This window comes from Vombatus ursinus, unplaced genomic scaffold, assembly GCF_900497805.2.
Source record: "Vombatus ursinus unplaced genomic scaffold, bare-nosed wombat genome assembly UNPS02015411.1, whole genome shotgun sequence".
NCBI classification, from domain to species: Eukaryota; Metazoa; Chordata; class Mammalia; order Diprotodontia; family Vombatidae; genus Vombatus; species Vombatus ursinus.
In genome coordinates this window covers 130,177-154,586 of record NW_020955189.1, presented here as the reverse complement: position 1 = coordinate 154,586, position 24,410 = coordinate 130,177, and the positions used below count along the sequence as shown (strand labels likewise).

The 24,410-nt window shown below is 48.1% G+C and overlaps 2 protein-coding genes across 2 annotated transcripts in view; both read left to right on the top strand.

Annotated features, from left to right (window-relative positions):
* The first annotated feature begins 11,189 nt into the window (after positions 1 to 11,189).
* Positions 11,190 to 17,144, top strand: LOC114032276 (zinc finger protein 527-like). Its single transcript, XM_027847531.1, has 3 exons — positions 11,190 to 11,266; positions 14,309 to 14,399; positions 16,770 to 17,144. The coding sequence occupies exons 2-3, from the start codon at positions 14,364 to 14,366 to the stop codon at positions 16,974 to 16,976; spliced, it is 243 nt and encodes an 80-aa protein (XP_027703332.1). The 5' UTR covers positions 11,190 to 11,266; positions 14,309 to 14,363; the 3' UTR covers positions 16,977 to 17,144.
* Positions 17,145 to 17,517: 373 nt separating this feature from the next.
* The window catches only part of LOC114032249 (zinc finger protein 501-like), a 26,965-nt gene continuing 20,072 nt past the window's right edge, over positions 17,518 to 24,410 (top strand). Inside the window, exons 1-2 of the mRNA XM_027847492.1 lie at positions 17,518 to 17,749; positions 23,592 to 24,406. Of these exons, the coding sequence (XP_027703293.1) occupies positions 23,645 to 24,406 (762 nt within the window). The 5' untranslated portion in view covers positions 17,518 to 17,749; positions 23,592 to 23,644. The remainder of the gene's footprint in view (positions 17,750 to 23,591; positions 24,407 to 24,410) is intronic.

The window sequence follows — 24,410 nt, the reverse complement described above, 5'->3', positions numbered from 1 at the left end:
CCTGGGAGATCACATCTTCTTTGGAAACTGCCAGCCCTGCTCATTGGGAATGGGAACATTCTGGGGTGAGAAAGCCATCTTAGCATTCAGTCTTTATCAATATTTTTTCTTTTATATCTTAAATGGCATCATGGTACATTCTACAAACCACATGTACTGGTGTGATAAAGAAATGGGGGAAGAAAACCATACCTTTGTACAAAACACACACACACACGCATGCACACACACACACGCACCCACACAGACACACACACATGCACACGCACACACAAAACATACACACATGCACACACACAAACACACAGATACATATACGCACACACACACAAACACACCAAAACATGTACACACACAAATGTGCGCACACACACACACACACACACACACACCCCTTACCCCACAGAACAAGGTCAAGTTCATGCTGGGAGGCCAACTCCCCCAGCCTTCCGCACAGCTGGGGGCTACTTTCTCCTGGGTGGTGGAGACATCAGAGGGGTGTGAACATGAGCTCTGCCCAGGAGATACGCAGCACAGGAAGGAGGCCCAACTGATCTGAAGGAGAACTTTCCAGTCCGTTCCCAGCTTGTCCTGTGATGCCCATGTCTGTCAGAGAGCCTTTCTGACCTGAGCGTCCTCCCCTGAGCTCGGCAGTGCTCCCTTGGGTGTGGGGGCAGGACCATCACTGTCCTCATCCTCAATTTGCCCAGCTCCTCCTCATTTCAAAAGAGGGAACGGAGAGAGGGAGGGATGCCATCTGCCTTGTGTCAGCTCATGTGCAACCTCTGGCTTCCCAAACAGACACATCCAAAAGCATCTTCATTTCCTCCAACGAGGAGGCAAAGGTGACCAGGATTGGCCGAGAGCCTTCAGACAAAAGGGGCAGCGCGATTTCTTCTGTTTTCCTTGGGGCCGCTCAGTTCTCCCAGCACAAAGGACTGACCAGGGGAGCGAAGGCCCCAATACAAGGATTTGCAGTTTCTAAAAGACCTAACCTTTTGGCCTCGCTAATTTGAAAGCCAAAGTGGAAGTGCTGTCAATGTCTTGGGGAACTGAAGGATTTGGAACGCAAGAACATTTTTTCCCATTCTTCCTGAAGTGTAGGAATAGACTCCTCATTTAAAGGCTTCAGAAGAGTGTAGAAAACCAAACCTAGAGAGAATCCAGGTGGGGCCCGCCATCAAAGGCAGCACCAGAGAACTGCACAGATAGCAAACGAGACTGTCCCAGAGAACGCACAGCCAGAAAGGAAGAAGAACTGAGCCGTTGTGAAAAAAAAAAAAGGTAGAGAGCAATGCCCAAACATATAAAGATTCCATATTGAAACAACTCGCTTCTATTCTGTGTGAGCACAAACTCCAGTCCAGTTTAAAGGGCTGGGATCGGATGATAGCCCCTGAAAGATGGTCACCGAGTGAGAGCAGTACCACTATTCTCTGGGCAATATTTCCCGACTCAAATCTCATCTCCTGGCCCATATCACTAGCACAGGAATCACCTGTCCATCCAATGTCATCTTCAATGACTCAGAAGAATTAAGCAAAAAGGGACATTTGGCTGTGGCAGAATGGAAGGTTGAAGGTCGAGGGAGACAGAGGTTGGCCTGTGGCTTTGCATTTCCAAACCCAAGCAACATCCTATGAAGGAGAGGGCAGCACCAGCTCACCCTAAGTTTTCCCTGGCCTCAGACCTTGACACAGAGTCTATAAACCACAAAGCAGTGACAACTGGCTTCCCCTTTGGAGATCTGAGAGAAAAGTGTTTGGGGTAGGTGGGTGGGCATGGGAACAAGTCTGAAGGACGAGTGAGCAGAGTGCTTAGTTAACCCAGGCCCTGCTTGGAAGGGAGGGAGGAGGGCTGGTGTCTTCCAAGATGGAGCTCAGTTTCCAGGAGAAGAATGGATTTTTAAAAAGCAGCAATCCAGGGAGGTGTTTCAGCATCCCCGGCCAGGGGAGCCCCAATTTCACCTCCTCCAGGAGCACGGAACCAGGAGACCCCAGCCTAGGCCATGGTGGAGAATGTGGCTAAAATCAGGCCAACCCAACAAAAATCACTGATCTCACAATGACAAAGGAAATCTCCACCAGTCCTGGTTAGACTGAGACCCAAAGGAAGAGTGGTCGGAGCTCGGGCTTCCATCGCTCAATCAAACAACCGGTTGTGGCTGTTGTTGTTTGCCCTTCTTTCAGGAGGGTGATGTCTTGACCTGCAAGTGAACTGGGTTTAAGTGACAGAAGGATCAATTGAGGGTCTTTTCAGGATGGTGGAGACAAAGGCAGAAGGGAATGAGCCGACAGAGAGGGAGAGGCGGAAGCTAAGTGAGAGAGTGGGGATGATGGAGAGAGAGCAGAGTCTGCTGGAGGAGAAGGGATGGAACGAGATCACTTGTGCAGGTGGAGAGAGGTTAGCCTTGAAACGAGGTCTGACGAGAGACTAGGATGACCCATGGTGTCTGTGTGCACGTGTGTGAGTGGAGTAAAGGATGAGACTAAAGTTACCAGCCTTTGTGACTGGGGGGATGGCAGCACCATCAACAGGAATGGAGAATGTGACTGGGGGGATGGCAACGCCATCCAGGGATGGAGAATGTGACTGGGGGGATGGCAGCACCATCGATGGGGACAGACAATGTGACTGGGGGGATGGCAGCACCATCGATGGAGAATATAACTGGGGGGACGGCGGTGCCATCAACAGGAATGGAGAAGTTGGGAAGAAGGGAAAGTTTGCAGGAGAAGACAGTGAGTTCTGTTTGGGACCTGAGGAGCTGAGGGCACCTCTGGGGAGGATCCAAGCCTGGCCTCGGGGTTAAGCCTGTGGGTGTTTGTTGGGAAGTCTCAAGCTCCACCTTTTTAGAGGATGGCCCTCACTCGGAGTCTGATGCTTCTGTAGTTCTGTGGTTCATTCTCTCTGCGAGCTGCATTCCTACTTTTCCTGGACCGTTCATTGAATTCTCCACTTTGGAACAATGCTCAGCAAAAGTACCTCCAGACGCAGGCTGGTCCTTTGGGTCTAGCTGGACTTGACGTCCGTGCTGAGTTCGCCTGCTTGACTGGCGATGAGTCAGCTCAGAGCTCTGGCCACTGCTCTCCTAACGTATGACCATCGACCCCAAAGGACGAGCTCTTCTCCGGGGTGGTCACTCACGTTTTGTCTTTGCCCTTTCTCTTGTTCAGATTTTGGTCATCGACCTTTGGTTCCACAGCGACAAAGCACTTGTAGATACATTGGGGAGGGGGAGTGTCCCCAAAGGTCTCCTACTTCTTCTCCCTTCTTTGTGCTTCCTAGGTAGTTGCCATGCATGACTCACTTGACATCCAGTCTGGCCGGGCCCCCGATCTCTGCTGCACGTGACCTGCCCAACGTGGTTCTGCTTAGGAGAGGGCAGCTGGGAGAGTGAGCCCTAGTCATTCTGTCTTTCCCATCTCTGCCTGGCAAGGCATGCATACACACTCACTGGTACCCACACATGCTCATAAAAACACATGCAGGCATACATACATACATATACACACACCAATACATATACACTCACACCCACTTGCACACATATGCATTTTCAGAAGTGCACACATGCACACCTCAGAGTTCAATCTGAATCCCTTCTCTCTTTGAGGAAAAGTTGAAATACCAAAGAAGTACAAAGGGTGCTGCTAAGGACCCCCAAAACCCGTTCTGTGCTGGGTTTGAAGGAAGTCAGAGGAAATGGGGCTTAGAGAGAAATGAGTTAATATGAACCACCTCATGCCAAGAGGAGCCTTCCAGGTTGGCAGATGACCCTGGGACTCCTTTAACCCAAGAGTATAGCCTCACAAGTGCCACAGGGAGGGGGTGGGGAAGCACAGAATGCCGGACTTGGAGTCAGGAAGACTCAGGTTCATATACTTCTCTAGCTGTGTGACCTTGGACAAGTCATTTAGCCTCCACCTCAGTTTTCTCATCCATAAAGTGGGTAATGACAGCCCCTACTGTCATGAGGATCAGAGATGACATATAAGCACCATAGGAGTGCTATTATTACATAAATGCTGGCTATTATTACCGTCACCCTGCCAGTTCTGGGTTGTACAGACCCCAGGCCTTTAACTGGACAACTGACCTCAAAAGAATAAGCCGCCTCTGTTCCCTATTCACTCAACGAAAATTACTAAGCACTCAAGCACCCACATCTTCTCCGAGGAAGGAAGCAAAGCGGCTCCAATTCTGAGGCCCCGGGGGTGGGGTGGGGTTGAGGGGGTGTCCTTACCCAGTCAGATCAGGGTCCGGTAGTTCTCCAGCATCACATCCCTGTACAGCTCCTTCTGGGAAGGGCTCATCCTCTGGGGTGACGTCCATGGTCACATCCCGCAAATATCAGTGATTCCTGAAACACCAAACACACGATTATGAAGACAACAGAGAACCTGGAAAGTCTTATGGAAACTGAAGCAGGCTGAAGCAAGAACACATTTACTGCACACAACATGCACAATGTAGAAAGGACCAGAGAAAAAAACAAAACAAAACTGAATGCTTTGAAATGGAAACAACCCAGATTGGCCCCAAAGACAAGAACTGAGACGGCACCTCCTTCCTTTCTTAGCAGAGGCAGGGGACAATGCTTGTAGAACAAGGTAAATTATGTCAGACATGGCTGAAACGCTGGTTAGTTCTGTTGAAATGCTTTTTTTTTTTCTGTTCTTATTTATTCTTTGTTATAAGACTCTCTAGGAAGACTGAAAGGAGTAAGACAAAGATAGGACGGGACTACCCTTTCCAGTAACGATTACACTTTCACTCATTCTCTGACTCACTGGTCATGGTGGGAAACTTGGAATACAAGGCAGGATTTGAATTCAGGTCTTTCTGGCTGTAAGTACAGCGCCACACCGCCACACAGGGTGTGTCTCTTGCCTCCTATGGGAAGAGGAGAGATTGCCCTAGTCTTGTGACCTTTCCAGTATCAGCTGCACTTCCACTAATTCTTCGTGATTCCCCTGGTCAAGGCTTGCAAGTTTGGATACTCCTTGCTCTCCATGACCACTTCCAGGTTCTGCCCCATCACCATAACTCAATATCTTCTCCCTTTGAGATTTACTCAATCTACATCTACCAACCAATTGTATTTTATCCTTTGTTCCACCAAATACATCTTGTTATATCATTAATTTCTATAAAGTGTCCCATTAGTAGTTTGATTGGTGTAGCATTAAACTGTAAATTAACTTTGGCAACATTGTCATTTTTATTATATTGGCATGACCCAGACATGAGCACTCAATATTCTTCCAACTAATTTTTTTCTTTAGGGAGCATTTTGTAATTGAAATATTGAGTGCACCTTAATCAACTGATCCCCAAATATTTTATGCCTTTTGTAGTTATTTTGAATGAGATTTCCATTTCTATTCATGTCTTTTACTGGTACTCTACAGAAATGCTGTTCTTTTTGTGGGTTTATTTTGTAGCCACAACTTTGCTGAAGCTATTTTCTCAATTAGTTTCCTTGCTGATTACCTAAGATTTCCTAAGCAAGCCATCAAATCATCAGTAGATAGGATCAGGTGAATCTCAGGTAAATCTTCATCAGGTTAATTGCCTATATTTATGCCTGTAATTTCTTTCTTTTATCTTAATGCTATTGCTAACATTTCTAGACATGTATCAAGTAGCAGCAAGGAGAATGGGAATACTTGCTTTACTCCTAAATTTAACAGGAAAATTTCTATGTATCACCCTTGCATATGATGCTGTTAGTTTTGGATGATATTTTTTAAAAATCCCTCTATATGTACACATTTCAAGGGCACATTTCAACAGGCACTTCATATATGCTTGTTGACTGACTGGACTGAACATATTGCTTTAGCTAGATACCAGAGAAGGCACTAAGTAGAGCTTCCCCCAAAGTTACACTACAGCCATAAGTTTTAGACAAAAAGTTTTATTTTTACTATTAAAAGCTTACACACACACACTGAGTTTTGGGCTGGCAAAGCACTTTTACCTCCTTGATCTCACGGGGTCCTTGCAAAAACTATGTAAGGCAGATGATGCAAGTATTATTTTTTTTCAGTTTACAGACAAAGAAGCAGAGGTTAAGTGACTTGCCCATAGCCACACAGCCAGTAGTTAATTCCCAGAGATGGGAACCAAACCTAGGCTTCTCGACGTCTCTCTTAATCCCAATCCACGGCTGCCGACTTTCCTGCCCCCGTCATGCCCTACAGAGCCCTGGTCTCCAGCTCCCTCCAGGCTAAACTAACTGGGCAGGATTCATTCCATGCAGGCCTTTTCGACTTTAGGTTCCAGGGCCAGGCCTTCGGAGGAGGGCTCGTCACTGTGGGCAGCTCCTCGTTCCACTACTGAGGGCCAGGTTAGCCCCTTACCCGGGCCAAGCTGGAAAAAGGACTTAAAAAGGAGGGGTAGGGGTAGGGGAGAAGCAGACATCGTTACAGGCTGCCATCTTCTGCTCCGATTATGCAATGCAGAACTAACACAAGAAATACACAAGTAGCAAAAATGAAGAAACTAATTAGTTCTGGTCTCCTCTAGTCTGTGAGCAAAGGGAATGAGAAATTGGAGGAAATTAGAAGTCTGTTCTTTATTCTGCCCTCTGGAGTCCCAGCTCCCAAATGCACCATCTGTATGTCCTTGGTTTAGTCTTTGCTCCCATGTGGAATTCACTTTCATGCAAATCACCCCCAAGTCTTTCCAGTTCCTATTTTAAACATTAAATTGTGGTCGACGCACTTGTCATCATTAGCTCCCAGGATGAACGATCTCCGTAGTACAGATAGTTTTATTCACACAGCACATAGGAGGCACTGAGAAAATGCTTGTGATTGATTAAGGAAGTGAAAGTCCTCCTGAAGGTGGCCCTGGTCTGGTCACCTCCGGAGTCTTATGTTCGGTTCTGAGCACTGTTATTCAGGAAGGCCAATGATGAGCTAGGTTCCTTAGGGAGGTGCTGAGCTCCCTGTCACGGGAGGTCTTCAGGAAGGGGTTCCAGCCTGCTTATCAGGTGTATGTAGAGGGGATTTTGTGTGCACTCAGTGGCTGCTGAAGGACTTTCCAACTCTTTAATTTTTCTTTTGTCTTTCTTTTTTGAGGCAGCATCTCCACTCTCGCCCAGACTGGACTTACCATGGCCACTCATGCGCCCAGTTTAGCCACTCCCTGACACCTCCCTTCCTGGCCTGGGATGGTCTGCTGCTCCTCAGCCAACATGGGGTGCGCCATGTTGGTGCCAGACCATTGCCAACATCTCAGCCCAGGAGACCCCAGGGACTCCAGGCATGTGCCAATATGCCTAGCCCTGTTACCTTTCATGTGCTCCTCACAGCACCAATAGCAAGGTTGAGCAAACTCTACATGGGCATGCCTTAACAAAAGAAGGAAGGGTACCACAAAGGGGGTGAGAAGACCCAAAGGCCTGCACCCCTAAGGGAGGGAGCACCGCCTGGGAAGGGGCTGGGATTTGGAACTGAAGTGTGAACCAGAATCCAAACCCTGGCTCGGAGGCCACCACCCGAGTGGCCTTAGCTAAGTCATTTTTCTTCTTAAGGGGATGAGATCGATCATCTCGGAGTGCCCTTTGTACCCTGTCTCTCTGATGGCTGCGATGTCTTCGGTTAGAAGAAATGGGAAACAATCGTGTCCACACTTCAGAAAAGACAAGATTACCACTCACCAGGTTGTCTTTGAATGTCAGGAGGGTGGCGACCATTTCTTTCTCCTTGGTGTTCCCCACTACTGGGGCCACACAAAGACCTCAAAAGGCAGAGTGAGCTAGGGAAGAAAAGGAAATCATGAGAGGGACCATTCCCCTGCCACAAGCTCTCAGAACGTCTCCCATAAATCCGGCTACTGACCTCATCACTCCACTGAAACCATTCTCTCTCAAGTGACCAGTGATCTCTTAGCTGCCAAATCCAGAGGGCTTTCCTAAATCTTTACTCTCCTTGATCTCTCCGCAGCCTTGGACATTGTTAATCATTATCTCCATTCTCTCTCCTCTCTAGGTTTTCAGCCCTCACTCTCCTCCTGGTTCTCCTCCTTCCTCTCTGACCAGAGGCTACTTCTTTGTCTCCTTTGCTGGATTCTCTTTCCATCACAACCCCTAACCAAATATGTCCGTCAGGGCTCTGTTTTGGGCCCCCTTCTCTGGAAAATGGAGTGAGGGAGAATGAGTTTGGAGAAAGAAGAGAGGAGAAGGTGGGAAAAGCCATGAGAGAAGGACGGAAGACTGGCAGATTGAGAGAATGTGAGATTTGGAAGAGGCCTGAGATGAAGTGGGCAGTGGCTGCCCATGACTGGACTGGGAGTAAAGAAAAGCTAGGTTAGAATTTGGCCACTGACACTAGGTGCATAGCAATGGATATGTCCCTCCACATTCCTAAAATGTGTGTGACCGTACATATAGAGAGGGGAAGGAAACAAGCCTTTATTGAGCGTTTGCTATGGGCGATTTCTTTTGATTTAGAAGGGACAAAGATTGAGTGTGTTTAAAAAAAAACAAAAACCAAAAAACCCTGCTGTGTCTGGGTCATAGGACACACTTTATCCAGTTTCCCATGGGTGTCTGGGTTTAGGATAGAAGCGAGACATGACCCAGAGCCAAGACCTTACCAAGCCCCTCTGCCAGTCACCTACAATTCTTGTTTTAGCTGAGTTTACACATACACATGACCTCCCACCATCCAGGGGTCTCTGCCTGGGCTAAAGGCTAGTCCTGTCCCACCCTATAGTTCTCACCTCAGGCCAATTTCCCAAGCCCCTCAAAGTTAAACTTGATCTATATCTTATACAAACTTAACATTGATCCATAAAATCTATATTGAGCTATAAAAGATATCTTTAATATTTTTGTTTTTCTGCATTTACTTGAGGTTTTTTACGTCCTAATATATTGTTAGTTTTTGTAAAACTGTCATGTGCACCTAAGAAATAAATGTATTATTTCCTATTACCATTCAATAATCACTAGAAATCCATGATGCCTAACTTTTCTAAAATTCAATTCAGGTCCTTAAACTCTTTCTTACTTTTGTTTTTGTTAGCTTCATCTAGATCCAAAAGGATAACCTAAAGTTCCCCACTGTTGTTTCATTGTGTATTGATCCCTATACCTTACTGAACTTTTCATTTGTGTATTACATCCTCTGACATTAAAATTTATTAATATTCATTCGCTATTGTGCTAGCCAAATGTATTTTCCCTGTTTATCTTTTAATGAAGTCTCTTTTTGCTTTTGTCTTCTCTGAGATACTGATTTCTACTCTCTGATACTCCATGATTTCTACTTTTTTATTTCTGCTTAAGTAAAACAAGTGAAGAGAAGTTTTGCTTCACCCTCTGTTCGAATCTTGATGTTTCAATTGTTCTTTTAGACATATTGTATTCTACTTTCTAATCCATTCTGGTATCTACTTCCTTTTTATTGGTGAATTCATCCTTTACATTCAGTTATGATCATTAATTGGTCATTTCCTTCCAACCTTTTCTCTTATATTTCCTTCTCTTTATTTCCTGCCCCTTCTTTAATAATAAGGTGAGAAAGAAATAATAAGCTGCTTGTGCTAAATTTGGCTTAACAATTTACACCAAGAAAATAGGTTCTCCACCAGCCAGCAGGATACCATCCATATGTGGAACCATATCCTTCTTCTCTTACCTTTGCCCAAAACCCGAACACAATTTCTTATTCTTTCTTTTTTTATGATCCACCCCATATGGTTAGAATTTAATTTGCTTATGACTAATAACCTATTCTCCCTCTTATTCTACCCCATCCCCTTTTCCTTACTGAGAGAAATGTATTTTAGCACACAACTCTGGGGGATGAGGAGGTGTACTCTTCCACCCTTTGACTAATTCAGATGAAAGATTCACTGTCGTGGAAAATGATAAATGTTGGAGATGTGGGAAAATTGGAATACTAATGCATTGTTGGTGGAGTTGTGAAATGATCCAACCGTTTTGGAGAGCAATTTGGAAGTATGCCCAAAGGGGATAAAATTGTGCCTACCCTTTGACCCAGCAATAGCACTTGTAGGGCTGTATCCCAAAGACATCATACAAATGGGAAAAGGACCCAGATGTACAAAAATATTTATAGCAGCTCTTTTTGTGGTGGCAAAGAATAGGAAATTGAGAGGATGCCCATCAGCTGGGCAATGACTGAACAAGTTGTGGTATATGAATGTAATGGAATACTACTGTGCTTTAAGAAATGACGAGCAGGCAGACTTCAGAAAAACCTGGAAAGACTTGTATTGTCTGACGCTGAGTGAAGGGGGCAGAAGCAGGAGAACGTTGTACACAGTAACAGCCACACTGTGCGATGACTGACTTTGATAGACTGAGCCCTTCTCAGCAAGGCAAGGACCTAAGACATCTCCAAGTCTCATGATGGAAAATGCTATCCACATCCAAAGAAAGAACTGTGGAGTCTGAATGCAGATCAAAGCATACTATTTGCTATTTTTTCTTCTTCTGTTTTGATTTGTTTCCTCTTTCTTGTGGTTCCTCCCCTTGGTTCTAATTCTTCCTTACAACATGACTAATATGAAAATATGTTTAATAGGAATGTATATGTAGAGCCTATATCAGATTGCGCGCCTTCTTGGGGAGGGAGGGGGAGAAAAATTTAAAAGTGAAAAGCTTATGGAAGTGATTGTTGATAAACCAAAATAAATTAATACACAAATAAATAAAATGTGAAAACTAGATTCACCGTTGCCCACTCCCCCCGCCTTCCTTCTTTGCACGTGCGCGCCCCGCTGACACGATGTGATTCCCCCCTCCCTTCTTCTTTAGTTAGATTAGATCGGCAGCAGCGGCGATCGTTGACTCCGCGGCGGTTACAGGGCCAGAGGGCGAGGAGAAGGCGCCCGGGTCCGGGCGCGATGGAGCCGCGCCGCGGGGTCTGTCACCTCCTGCGCCGGCACCGAGCGTCGGCGGCTCCACACTGCTCCCTGCCTCTCTTTCCTCCGGGGCGACTAAAGGGACACGGATTTCCGGGTGGGGGTGGGGGGCTCTAGAGAGCATGCGCATAAGCCCCTCCTGACCGCCGCACTACTTTTCCCAGCAACCCGTCGTAGATGACGATCAGTATACGTCTCGTGACGTCACTTCCGCCACAACAACCTAGCTGCCACCGGAAACCAGTCACTTCCGGGTTCCGGCCTTCTGCTGCTCGTGGCCGCTCGGTTCCTCTGGCGCCTTATTTGAATGCGGGCCCCGGGTCAGCCCGGGCCAGGGGAGACCCCGCCTGGGACCGAGGTAGGGCCTGGCGGATGCCGCGCTGCAGGAGGAGGCACGGCCTCGGGCCCCGCGCCTCTTGGCTTCCCTCCTGCTGTGCCTGGACTCGGGTGGGGGCGGGGAAAGGCCGAGCCAGCTGCACCTGCGCACTTCCTCCCCTGCCTGTCTACCCGCCCTCTCTGCCAACTGGCGCGTTCATTGGACGGCGCGAGGGCGGGGCTGGAACTGGGACCCAATCAGACGCCGCCGCTGGCTCTTGCCTTGACACTCTTCTCTTGTGACCTCCCTGCTCCTCCCTCCTCGACCTGCCCAAAATTTCCCCACCTCGACCCTGGTGCTGCCACGCAACCCCCCCCCGGACCACGTGACGACCCTTTCTCACTTGCCCAGGCTGGACATCCGCCCACAAAGGGCCTGGACTCGAGGCCTCTCTGCTGTCAGTCAGCAAACACCCAGAAGCATCTTGTGCTTATGCCCAGACAGCGGCCCCTTCCTCGTTACTAAAGGGGCAGATGCTGGAGGAGCTGCCGGCAAACGGGTGCACACTCATGCATTGTTGGTGGAGTTGACGTCGCTGGCCTGGGCATTCTGGGAAGTAGTCAAGTCAGCAAGCATTTAATAAAGGCTTCTCGGAGCCAGACAGTGCTAAAGCCATTTGGAACTGATTAGGCCCCCAAACTTAACCTGAGGGAACAGAGACAAAACAGGGATGATTATTTCCCCTTAGGCGGGATGGGGAGCGGGGCAGCATGTAATAATATGAAAATAGATAATGTTATATTGCACTTTACATGTTTTCTACATGATGCTAACAATGCTTGAGGGGAGGTGCTGTTATTCTCCCTACTTTGCATATAAGGCAACTCAGGCTGAGAGAAGTCACACATCGGAGGCAAGATTTGAACTCAGAGCTCCCTCCTTCCAAAGGCTGTTGTTCAGTGCCTCCTGCTGATGAGGTTTGCGAGGTTCAGAGTCAGGTTGTTGGGAAAGAATTCAGCAGGCAGATGTTCTCCTAGTCAAGAGGGTTTTGTTGACACAAAAGCAGCGGGCTAGTCTTAAGGGTACTGGCAGTTTGAGAAAAGAGGGGCTTGTTTTCCTACACTAGTCTTTGGTACACAGCCAGGAGTGGGATGTGCGCCTGCGTGGGCAGTTAGCCACAGCGAAGGGGAAGCAGGTGTGCTGGGTGCATCTCAAAAGGTCAAGGATGTGGTCACAAAACAGAGAGCTTAGCTTGCAACAGTCAAGGACATGGTGAGTGTTGGCTAAAATAACAAGGTTTTCTTGTTGTCAGAGCCACCTTTACTGGGCAGCTTTAGATTTACGCACGGCTCTCGTCGTTGCTAGGCAGGGGTCAGCCTCTCATCCGTGCCGCCTAGCTGCTTCCAGGATGCACACCATATAAACGCACAGTAATTGGGGTGGGGCTCTGACCACTGTGGGCCTCGGGCCCCAAGAGGCCAAGATGTGGAAGGGCATTGCAGGCGTGGGGAGCAGCCAGTGCAAAGGCCTGGGGAAGGGAAATGGTGGGGGGGTCCTCTCCTGAGGAGCAGCACAGATGTGGGGGGCCCCGGTGGCAGCTTCTTGAGTGGAGGCACAGCGGGGCCAGACCCAAGTGTCAGAAGAACCAGTTCAGTCATTTTTCTGGAGAGTCAGTCAATGAGGGCAGAGACCAGGCCCAGGGAGGGCAGTTCACAGGCCTCTGGAAGAGATGATGTTGGAAGAGACGAGGGCGTGGCCTCGAGTGGTTGACCCGGGAGACAAGGGGCTGAGTGAGTGGCCTGTCACTTCTGTGGACGCCCTCCAGCTCACACTCGTCCTCTCGGCTGGAGGTGCCGGAGCCCACCCCGGTCCGTTCCCTGCACTTAGCCCGACGCTTGGCACATAGCAAGTGCTTGTAAACGTCTTTTCACTCTGTTCCTCCTCCCTCTCTTCCCATTTTCCCCATGCGTTTTCCCTTCTTAACATCTTTTTCTTCCCCTTCTTCAAGTCCCTCCCTTCTCTTCCCCGTCGTTGTCCCCCTTTGTCCCCTGTCTTTCTCCTTCCTTTTCTTTTTTTTCTGTTCTTCCTCATACTTGTCTTTCCTTCTCTCCGTCTCCCTCCTTCTACCTCTCAGTCTACCTCCTTGTTCCTTGTTCTTAACCAAAGACCTTTGAACTTGTGTGTATTGGGGGAAAATATTTAATAAGGGATTTCAGTATAACTGATTTTCTTTGTAATCCTATGTGTTTGATTAATTTTGAAATGTTATTCTGAGAACTGGTCCCCAGGCTTCATTAGATTGCCAAAGGGATCCATAAAACAAAAAAGATTAGGAACTCCTGTTCTCCCCTCTCAAATCCGTCCTCCGTGCAGCTGCCACAGTGATCCAGGCCCACAGTCCAGGTGGGAGCACCTCCGTCCCTCCGTCGTCCGCTCAGAAGCTGCAGAGGTTCCCTGGCACCCATAGGACAGAATATAGACTCCTCCTCTTGACATCAGGGGCCCCCACAATCAAACTCCAGTCTTCTTTCCAGATTCCTTTCCCGTGACTCTCCTTACCTGCTCGATCTCCCAGCCAGACTGGAACAGGAAGGTGTTTTCTGCCCTTGACATTCCGTGTCCTCCTTCCGCGCTCTTCCCTCGTGTCCCCACAGCCCCCACGCCTGGAAGGCTTTCATTGCCCACCTCTGTCCCTGGCGATCCTTGCCATCCTTCAGACCTCATCTCTGCAGCCAGATCTGCCGTGAAATCCGTGCTTCCCCCTCCACTTCTTAGCACTTTCTCCATTTTCTGAGTATCTCCTTTTTCCTGTCTGTACATGTTCTATTCCCCCAGTGGAATGTAAGCTCTGGGAGGACAGGCACTGCTCTGTTTCTGTTCCTGTATTCCTCAGTGGACAGGACAGTGCCTTGCACTTAGTAGGTGCTTCATTTGTGTTGGTTGGATGGAATGGAGTGGAGTGGTTGGACTAGTCCGTGAGCTCCCTCTGATCTCTCTCTAACCAGGAAGAATGTTAGGATTTCCGGGCCGTGGGTCTAAACACAGCAGGGCCAATTCCTCTGATGTCTGCTTTTTGCTCCCCAGGGCTGACGGCTGAGGAGTCTCAATTTCCCCCGACGTGAAAGCATTGAGCAAAGCCATGGCCCTTGTCCTTCTCCCTCCCGTGGCTCACCAGGTAAGCGGGAGTAGTTTTTGTTTTTTTCTGAAATAAATACCTTAGCTCTCCGGTTGGAAATATGTTCCCTTCCCATATCCTCTGGTTCAAGAAACGGAGCCCGTCGGGAACCAGGCTGAGCTGGTGCCTTAGAGATCTTGTGTGCAGTCCCCTCTTTTTACAGAGGAGGAGACTGAGGCCCAGGAAGGGGCAGGGACCCATCCAGGGTCACACAGGTTGTAAGCAGCCTAGGCAGCACCTCCAGCCCTTTCCTCCGGGTGTTTCCTCTTTGCCTGCTGTCCCTGCCTTCCCCTCTCCATCCTTTGTCAAGGAATTCAGTCCCACCCTATGCCCTGGACTGAGCTGGCTGCTGAGAGGGATGTCACAAATGCTTAATAATGATAGAAAATACTTATACCCCACTTGAAGATTTAAAATATGATTCACAGAAGCTTGTGGGTGTTCAAAAATAACATCCCCATTTTATAGATGAAGAAACTGAGTGTCAGAGGGGAGACGTTCCTTGTCTAGGAGTGTCCTGATAGTAAGTGCTGGAGCCTGGCTCCTCTCTGCCCCCATTCTCTTCCCCTCCCACTGTAAGACCAGAGGAATTCAGGAGCAGCCATGGCACATTTGTAGATCGTGTGCTGTCCGTGGTGTTTGATTGTTACTTCTGAAAGGAGTCCATGTCAGTCAGTCCACAAATGTTGAGTGTGTGCTGTACGCCAGGCATTGCGCGTTCAAGGTCAGTGTCACGGCTTGTCTCTCTCTCTTGCATCGTCCCTCACCGTTGCCATCCACCCCTTCTCCTGCCCCTCGTGCCCCGGTGAGGGCTTTGTCCTTTGCCTTGTTCCTGGGCTTTGGGGGATGTTTCAGGAGACAGCTGATTCTCCCGCCTTCCCTCTGGCCTCTGTTCTGGTCAGGCTTGTTCACAGATCCGAACCATAGTGCTCTTCCGGGCTTTCCACCCTCGTGGTGTTCAGAAAGCCCACGGAGTCTCAGATTATCTCTCCTTGGCCCGTTTTCTGGGTCGGTTGTTTTTCGTATCTGGTATCTTGCGTTTTCTTCTGGTTGTTCAGCGTTGCACTTTTGTCCCATGATTTCTCTCTGACTTTGGTCTGCCCTCATTTTCTGGAAGTTTCTCACCTGGGGTGTGGAGTTTACCACTTCCTGCTTTAGTCTGTCTTCCTTCTGTTTCTTTCCTCCTTTCATTTTTTTGTCTTTTGCTTCATGTAATCTCCTCAGGGGCAGCTAGGTAGAACAGTGGATAGAGAGCCCTGGGCCTGGAGTCAGGAAGACTCACCTTCCTGAGTTCAAATCCGGCCTCAGACATTTACTAGCTGGGTGACCCTGGGCAAGTCACTTCACCCTGTCTACCTCAGTTTCTTCGTCTGTAAAATGAGCTGGAAATGGAAATGGCAAACCCTTCCAGGATCTCTGCCTAGAAAACCCTCATATGGGGCCAGGGAGGGTCAGATGTGACTGAGCAGCAGTGGCAGCGGGAATCCTTTCAGAAAATCCGCACTGTTTTCCTTTGAGTCATCAGCTGCAGTTGATATGTGTTTGTGACTGCTTCTTTTGGGGGCTCTCCAGGTACACGATACTTCTTGATGCTGGTCAGGGTACTTCTGGTTTATTCTTCTCTCCAGTTTCCAACCCGAGCCAGGACCCATGGCCCCCTGCGGCACTTCTGGGTGCCATCGTCTTCCTGGGTCTCCCTGTGGCCCTCCCAGATTCCTGCCGTGGCCTCCGCTTCCTGGAATAGATGGGCACTCCCCACTCCCCTCCTTGCTAGGACAGTGGCCAAGCACAGAGTGTGCCTGAAAGAAAGGGGCGTCTACGTAACGAGACTGGGGAGGGAGGCTGGCTGTTTGCAAGCTTTGGAAGGCCACCGTGGGGGAAGGGATCGATTTGGTCTCATTGGCAGAATGAGGAGCGACGGATGGCAGAGGTGGGTTTAGTCTTGGTCTGGAGGAAAGCTTGCCCGAAGCTGGCGCAAGCCGCCAGCGCCGCCGTGGTCAGCTCCCTCTTGTTTCGTGAAGGTCTTTGTCCCGGCAGGACGAGAAGCGCCCGTGGGACGTGGTACAGACCTTCCCTTTGGCACCGCTGACCCTCCCGCCCCTCCCTCTGTGACTCTGGGATCATGAATATTGGAACGCCGTGTTGTAGTCAGAAGATGACTCGTCATGGCCAACGTGGGGTGTCAGCACAGCTGCTCTTATTTCTAACTCTGGTGCAGACTTAGGCATACAGAAGGCTCTCTCTAAACACCTGGCATGGAACACGCTGAGCCTTGTGACCTGCGCCCCGTCATTCCTCTGATCTTCTTTCCTCCCAGGCCACGGGCCACATAGTTCTCAGGTGGTACCCACAAGTGTATTGCTGTTTCAGGCGTCCGTGACGTTCAAGGACGTGGCTGTGGACTTCACCCCGGAGGAGTGGGGACGCCTGCGCCCTTCCCAGAAGGAGCTGTACAGGGACGTGATGCTGGAGAACTACAGGAACCTGGTCTGGCTGGGTAAAGATGACTCCCTGGGCCTCAGAAGCTGCCCTTTTGGAGGGTTGCACTTCCTTTACTATGTGGTGGGGTCTTTGTGACTGCTTTTGTTTTTGAGATTGGGTTTCTCTGTCTTGCCTGGGCTGGCAGGGCAGCTGCCTCTCATGGGCCCAGTCCTAATGCTGCTCTGTTTCTCTGGCCCCTCCCTAGGCATCCCAGTGGCCCCCCATCCTGGGGACTCGCCACGTTGGTACCTAACTTTGTGCAGACACCCAATCACCTTTCACCCTTCTGCATCTCAGAATTCTCCCAAACTCGAGAATCCTTCAGCCTCAAACATGACCCCCTCCCCCAGAAGTAGGGAGTAGAGCCATCCGCCACCACGCCCAGCTTGTGAGTGCACTTGTAGAAGCTCTGTGGACCCCAGGGAAAGGATTCCTGCGGCAGTAGTGGGCGGTTATGTCGTCCCAAGGTTGGGCCTCCTCCAGACTCTGTTTCCTTAGGTCAAAGATTCTCCCCTAAAGTCCCAGGACAGCTGCCCACAGATGTGAAGCCTTCCCATCCCTTGGGTCTTATGAACGGATTTCCTTTCTTGGCTCAGATTGACCCTGTGACCCACTTCCCCTTTCTTCCTAGGGATGCAGTCTTGTGTCCTTCGTGGTCCATTGTCCTGCCCCCTGGGCTCCTAGTGCATCTATTTGTCCCCAAAGAGAAGAGGGACAGGGATTCTAGTTGGGTATGTCTCTGAAGCTGGCACTTTCCCATTTCCAATGAGCAGGGCTTGCAGCCTCCAAACCAGATGTGATTAAGCAGCTGGAGCGAGTGGAAGGCCCGTGGGTGCCCGAGGAAGCGGCTCCGGCAGTCAGCTGGCCAGGTGAGTGAGGGAAAGCCAGGTAGGTTGGACCTCGCAGACGCCATCCCGGCTGGTCATTCTGTGGGCAGCCCTTTTAAGCCGTTGGGCAGGGAGTTCTGTCCCAAGCTCCCCTAGACCCATGGAGTGGGGCTGAGGGCGGGACTGGGCCAGAGCTTCCCGACACCTCAGCCACCCACGGGCCGGCCGTCTCCACACCGAGGACCTCCAGGACAGGTCTGACCACATTTCACTGCCTACTCAAGAACTTTGTGTGGCTCTCTAGTGCCACATCCCTCTGCTGGGCATCGGAGGGCTCCAAGCTTCCTTTCCAGGCCAGTTACCATTACGCGTCCTATGTTTTAGACAGCCTGCCTTCTTTCCCGTTGCCCTTCGCATGCCCATCCGCCACTCCAAGCCTTTTCATTAGCTGCCCCTCTTGCCTGGGATGCCCTTCCTCCTCACTTCTGCTCTTGGAACCCCGGGCTTCCTTCAAGGCTCAGCTCAAGGGTCACCTCCCCCTGCTTCCCCTCCCCCGTCCCTTTTCTGTTGTGCTTGTTTTCTAGTTCCTGCCTGGGAGCCTGTTCTCTGTGCCTCTGTTGCCTGTGAACTTCCAGGGCAGGAACTGTCTCTTTCTCTGTATATGCATCCCAGCGCTTAGCACGGTTCCTGGCACATGGTAAGTGCTTGAGAAATGCTTGTGGTTTAATCGAATTCACCATCCCTCCAGGCTCACAGAGACAGCAGGGATCGCTTTCTTCCATTTTCTTTGGAGGTCACCTTACCCTCAGCAGCCGTCAGCCTTCTTTACCTCCCTTGACTGTTCATTCATTATCTCATTTTAAAAAATAACTTTATTAGTGATCAAATGATCTCTGAGCCCTTATGAAGCATCTGTTCTGTGCCAGGCCCTGCAACAAGCACGGGGATACAAAAGAGACTCCAGTTCCTGCCCTCGGGAAGGGTACAGTCAGTCCATCGGGAGACACGGCGGCATACCTAGAACTACACAGATAGCCACGATGAGCACAGGGCAGGGAGGGGAGCAGGGAGGACTTAGTGTGGGCCCTGCAGGAGCTGCATCTTGGAGGGAGAGAGCGTGCCAGATGCGAGGATCCCAGGATGTCCTGGGGGGGGCACAGGGAAGGGACAGCCTGAGGGGTCCCAGGGCCCTTCTCGATGGGGCGTGATGTGCGTGCATGCAGAGAGGGGCAGGGGCCACGCTGGAAGGGGTGTCTGTGGCTGGGGTTTGTTTTGATGTGGGCGTATGGCGATTGACCGAGAGCTGAAGAGCTCAACCTCGGCGCTGGGTCTGAAACTTACCGCTAACTTATTTATGTTCATCCATTAACTTCAGTGCTGCAGTCCCCCAGGATTCTTTCTTTGTCCGTTCCTGGCCAGTCCCTTTCCTGTTTTATGGTCGGTTTGGGTGTGTTCTGTTCATCTGGTTCTGCCACTTTTGTTCTGCATGATTCTTTTTTTTTTTTTTTTAATTTTTTGGTGAGGCAATTGGGGTTAAGTGACTTGCCCAGGGTCACACAGCTAGTAAGTGTTATGTGTCTGAGGCCGGATTTGAACTCGGGTCCTCCTGAATCCAGGGCCAGTGCTCTGTCCACTGCGCCACCTAGCTGCCCCTCTGCATGATTCTTTAAAGGTCTTTGCAGATACTTTTATTGCCTATGCCTTAATGGCATTGTGGCGTTCTATTTCACTTTTCTTATATACTCCAGACTTGTCATGTCATCCGTATAGGGAACTCACAGTGTGGGAACGCACCCCACCGGTGCAGATTGGCCACTCTTTGTGACTTGTCTATGGCCATGCAGCTACCAGGTGTCAGAGGCTGAATCTGAATCCAGCTCTTCCGGACTTGAAGGCTTAGCCTCTGTGTCTGACGTGGTGCCCTGGCCGTCACTCCTGCGGCCTGAACGCTGCAAAGCGAATGGCATTATATTTCTAACCATTTCCTTATCCTTAGACAGCGAGGTTGTGGCACAGTTTTTGTAGCTTTGCGGGCACAGTTTTTGGTAATGCTTTCAGAACAGATGCCCCAAAACAAAGTTATTGGTTCCAAGCATGTGATTATATTTGTAATATCCTGTCGCGGGGCTACCCAGAAGACTGACCACGTACAATCACTCTGCCGCGAATGACTGCCTGTTTCCCCTTCACCCTGACAATCGAACTGTGGTGCTTTTCATCTTTTTTGGGGGGAGGGGTGCAATCTGAATGATTTCAGATGGTGCCCTGGCATTGTTTTATTTTGCACCTCCCTGATTAATCGTGAGGCAGAATTTTTTTTAAAGAGATTCTTAACAGTTTGTGTTTTCTTTTGAAAATTGTTCATCTTCTTTAATCATTTGTCCTTTGTGGCTTGGGAGTTACCCTCGTACATTTTTAATAATTCCTTCTATCCTGCTCGACCCCATGTCCTGCTGGCTGGGGGTAAGCACGGGCATGCACCTTAACCCCTGTGCTCATCGGGCAGCTCTCTAACACAGAGTTATAGATAGGTTGTAATCTGCAGGGGTTCTTACCCTGGGGTCAGTGAACATAACTGTATTTTATTTCCTTGCAGTTGGTTTGCTTTGTAATCATCTGCATTTTACTTTATGCATTCAAAACCGTTATTATCCTGAGGAGGGGGTCTGTAGGCTTCTTCAGACTGCTGTAGGGGTCCCTGACTCAAAAAAGGTTCAAAACCTCTGGCATTAGGGGCAGCTAGGTGGCACAGTAGATAGACCTCCGGCCCCGGAGTCAGGAGGACCTGAGTTCAAATCCGGCCTCAGACACTTGACACTTACTAGCTGTGTGACCCTGGGCAAGTCATTTAACCCCGATTGCCTCGCCAAAAAGCAAAACAAAACAAAACAAAACCCTGGCATTGAGTGAAATCCCACACTGAAAAAATCACATGCCCACATCATAGATTTCAGGTGTGAGGTTTGTGTGTGTCATGCATGCTATTAGCATTTACTTTTAATTATGTTGGAGTGTTCTGTTTTGCCAGAATGTTTCATTTTAATGTAATCAATTGCCTGTCTTGTCCCCAGTATATAGAAGTCATTTCCTTTCCACAGCTGACCATCCCCTTTCTTTTTAATATGCACAGTAACAAAACAAAAACTTAAACTGTCTTTTTTCTTCCACATTCTCAGGTGAGCTCTTTCTTCTGTATATTTCTTAGGATTATGTAAGTGGGGGAAGCAGGTTTTTATCTAGGTGTAGACAGAGTGCACCTTCGTAGTCTGCTTTCTTCCTGCTACAAAAGGTCTTCCCTTATTTCATTTTGTTCTTAAATGACAGAAGCGACCATGTGCTGTTACGTGTTCAACCATAATCCAGGATGCGTGGGTTGTTTTAGCCTTTTGCTATTTCAAATAAAGCTGCTATGAATATTTTTGTAGTAAAAGTTGTTTTCTTTCTGTAATATCCTTTTGATATAGTCTTGTTAGAAGGATCAGTGCATGAAAGGGTCTGGTTATGTACATTTCTGTAGTGGTGCCTGAATATTGCCATGATACTTTGCAAAAAGGTGGCACTCATTCATTCAATCAAATCAATGAACATTTATTAAGTGCCTACTCTACGTTAAGTGCTGGGGATACAAAAAGAGGCATTAGGCAGTCCCTGCCCTCAAGGAGCTTACAGTCTAATGGAGAGGGGCCACAACATGCAAACAAATATATATAAAGCAAGCTGTGTACAGGATGAATAGGACATCATTGAGAGAGGGAAAGCAGTGGAATTAAGAGGAAAGTCTTCCTGTAGAAAGTGAGGTTTTAGTTGGGACGTAAAGGAAGCCAGGGAGGTCAGTGGTCAGAGCAGAGGAGAGAGAGCATCCAGGCACAAGGGACGGCCAGAGAGTGGCCAGAGTTGAGAAATGGAGGGTCTTGTTTGTGGAACAGCCAGAAGGTCGGGGGCACCAGACTGAAGAGAACGTGTTGGGGAGTAAAGTGTAAGAAGACCAGAAGTTGGGAGGAGGCCGGGTTATGAAGGGCTTTGATGCCAAACAGGATTTTGTATTTGCTCCTGGAGGCAAGAGGGAGTCCCTGGAGTTTATTGAGTAGTGGGAGTGACATGGTCAGACCTGTGCTTTAGGGAAATCTCTGGTAGCTGATTAGATGGTGTATTGGAGTGCGGAGAGACTAAAGGTAGAGGTAAGCAGACACTCCCGGCAGAGATTGTAATTGCCCAACTGTGAGGTCTTTAAAGTCTATACCAGAGTAGGGGTAGTGTCAGAGGAGAGGAGACGTCTTACTGGGGAGATGGTGCAAAGGTGGAATCTACAAAAGGCATTGCCAAGGTTCAGTTGCAGGCTTTGGCAGCAGCTTGGTGCAGGGTGACTCCTAGATTGTGAGCCTGAGGGACTAGGAGGACAGCATTGTCCTCTACAGTAACAGGGAAGGCAGGAGGGAGGAGGCTTTAGCCCACCTGTTTCTCCAAAGTTCCACCAACAGTTAGTTTTACCCCTTTAAAAAAAGTAACACTCCCTTGGCCAAATGAATGGATAGGAAGTAGTGTCTCAGTTAACTTAAAAAAATGTTTCTTTGATTATTAGAGAATTTGGACAGATTTTTCAGGTGCTACTAGTGCACTTTTTTGACCGTTAACTTTTTTGCAGGTGGAATTTAAAATTATATTTTGAATGCCAGATTTTTAGCAGAAATAATTATTACAATTTTTTCTTTCCCTAAATATGTTCCTTTTCTTTTTTGGGTTCTTGGTTTTTTTTTTTACTAATGGGGAAAAAAAAACCACCTTTAGTTCTATAAAGATCAATAACTGTATAAGAATTCCCTTCTTACTAATTGTACTACATGTATAATTTTTGTTTTAAAATTTTTACCATGTACCTTCTATTCTCTTATAATTTGTGTAATGACCCTTCGACAATTTCCCGTAACATACAGTGTGAGATGTGGATGTATCTAATTGATTGTGACATGACTATATAATTTTATAACAAATCTTATTGACTAATTATTTTCTTGCCCATTTTGGCATGATCTTGGATTTGTCTGACCCTGTATCCTACATTCTCATTCAGATTATCTTTTATGTCCATTAGTATCTTTTCCTAGCTCTTAGCAAACACCAGACAGTTTTGGTAAAATTTGCTTTGTAGAGTTACTTGACTTACGGACATCTAAGTCCTTTTCCTCATTTCCCATCTGCCTCCTTCTCCTTAATGTTCTTGACCATTTGTGCGTCCTCATACATTTTTATTATTTCTATTAAGAAACTTTTTGTCATGTCACTTTTATTAAGAAACTTTGATTTCATTTGGTAGTAGCTGATATCTAAAAATGGATTCTACAGTGATTCTGTCTTTCTCATCTGTCTTGAAGGACCTTATCCAAATCTGGATTAAGTAGATCTAAGGCTTTAGCGTGATCTCTGAACATAGTAACCATAGCAAAAAGGAAAGAAAGGTTAGGGTGGGGTATTCTTCCATCATGTGATGGAGTCCTGTCATAGGCTCTCAGTCTTTGTAGTGCTAGGATTGCTGGAAATTAACTCTGCCTCTTTTTCCTTAGCCCTCCATTTAACAACAGGTCCTATAAACTTTGTAGGAAACAAACTCACTGGCTTATAGGATGCAGATTCCTTCCTTCCTTTTTTTCTTTCTTCCTTGCTTCTTCCCTTCCTTCCTTCCTTTCTTTCTTTTTCTTCCTTCCTTCCTTCCTTCCTTCCTTCCATCTACTGTCACCTAGTTGTTTTGAGGAGTAAGGTGAAAACTGCAGCATCATCTGTTCCATGTTTTAAAGTTTGACAGTGGTTTTTCTGGATGGAGAAAACAGAAGATAAAGTTAAGTGTACTATGTGGGAATCAGGGAATGTTTATATTTTTAATTTCTTTCAGATTTTGAAACTAGGCCTGAAACCACACAGTTATATCCAGAATTGGGCCTTTCTATGGAAGTGTCGTCCCATGAGAAATTTCTAACAGATGATGCTTATGTCTTCCCGTTGGGAGAAGACTTGGAATGTGGTGCCTGGCTTAAGAAGAAGTGGAGCAGCGAAGGAGAGGAACTTTGTGAATATAATGACTATGGCAAGGTCTTCTGTGGACATGTAAGACTTCCTGAATATCAGAAGATTCCTTCCAGAGAGACTTATGGATGTGAGCAATGTGGGAAAGCCTTTCAACAGAGATCGGGATTTAGGGACCATCAGAGAATTCATACTGGAGAGAAGCCTTATGTGTGTACTCAGTGTGGGAAATCCTTCAGCCGCAAGGCCACCCTGACTTCCCATTACCGACTTCATATTGGTGACAGACCTTATGAATGTGAGGAATGTGGAAAGGCCTTTCATCAGAGGTCAGGACTTACTGAACATCAGAGAATCCATACAGGAGAGAAGCCTTATGAGTGTAAAGAATGTGGAAAGGCCTTCCGACAGCATGTGCACCTAACTTCCCATCAGAAAATTCACATGAGAGAGAATGCTTTTCTATGTACTATATGTGGGAAGTCCTTCCCCTGCAAGTCAACCCTGACTTCCCATTACAAAATTCACTCTGGTGACAGACCTTATCGATGTAATGATTGTGAGAAGGTTTTCCACCACAGAGCAGACCTTATTAGACATCAGAGGATTCATACTGGAGAGAAGCCTTATGAATGTACTCAATGTGGGAAATCCTTCAGCCGCAAGTCCACCCTGACTTCCCATTACC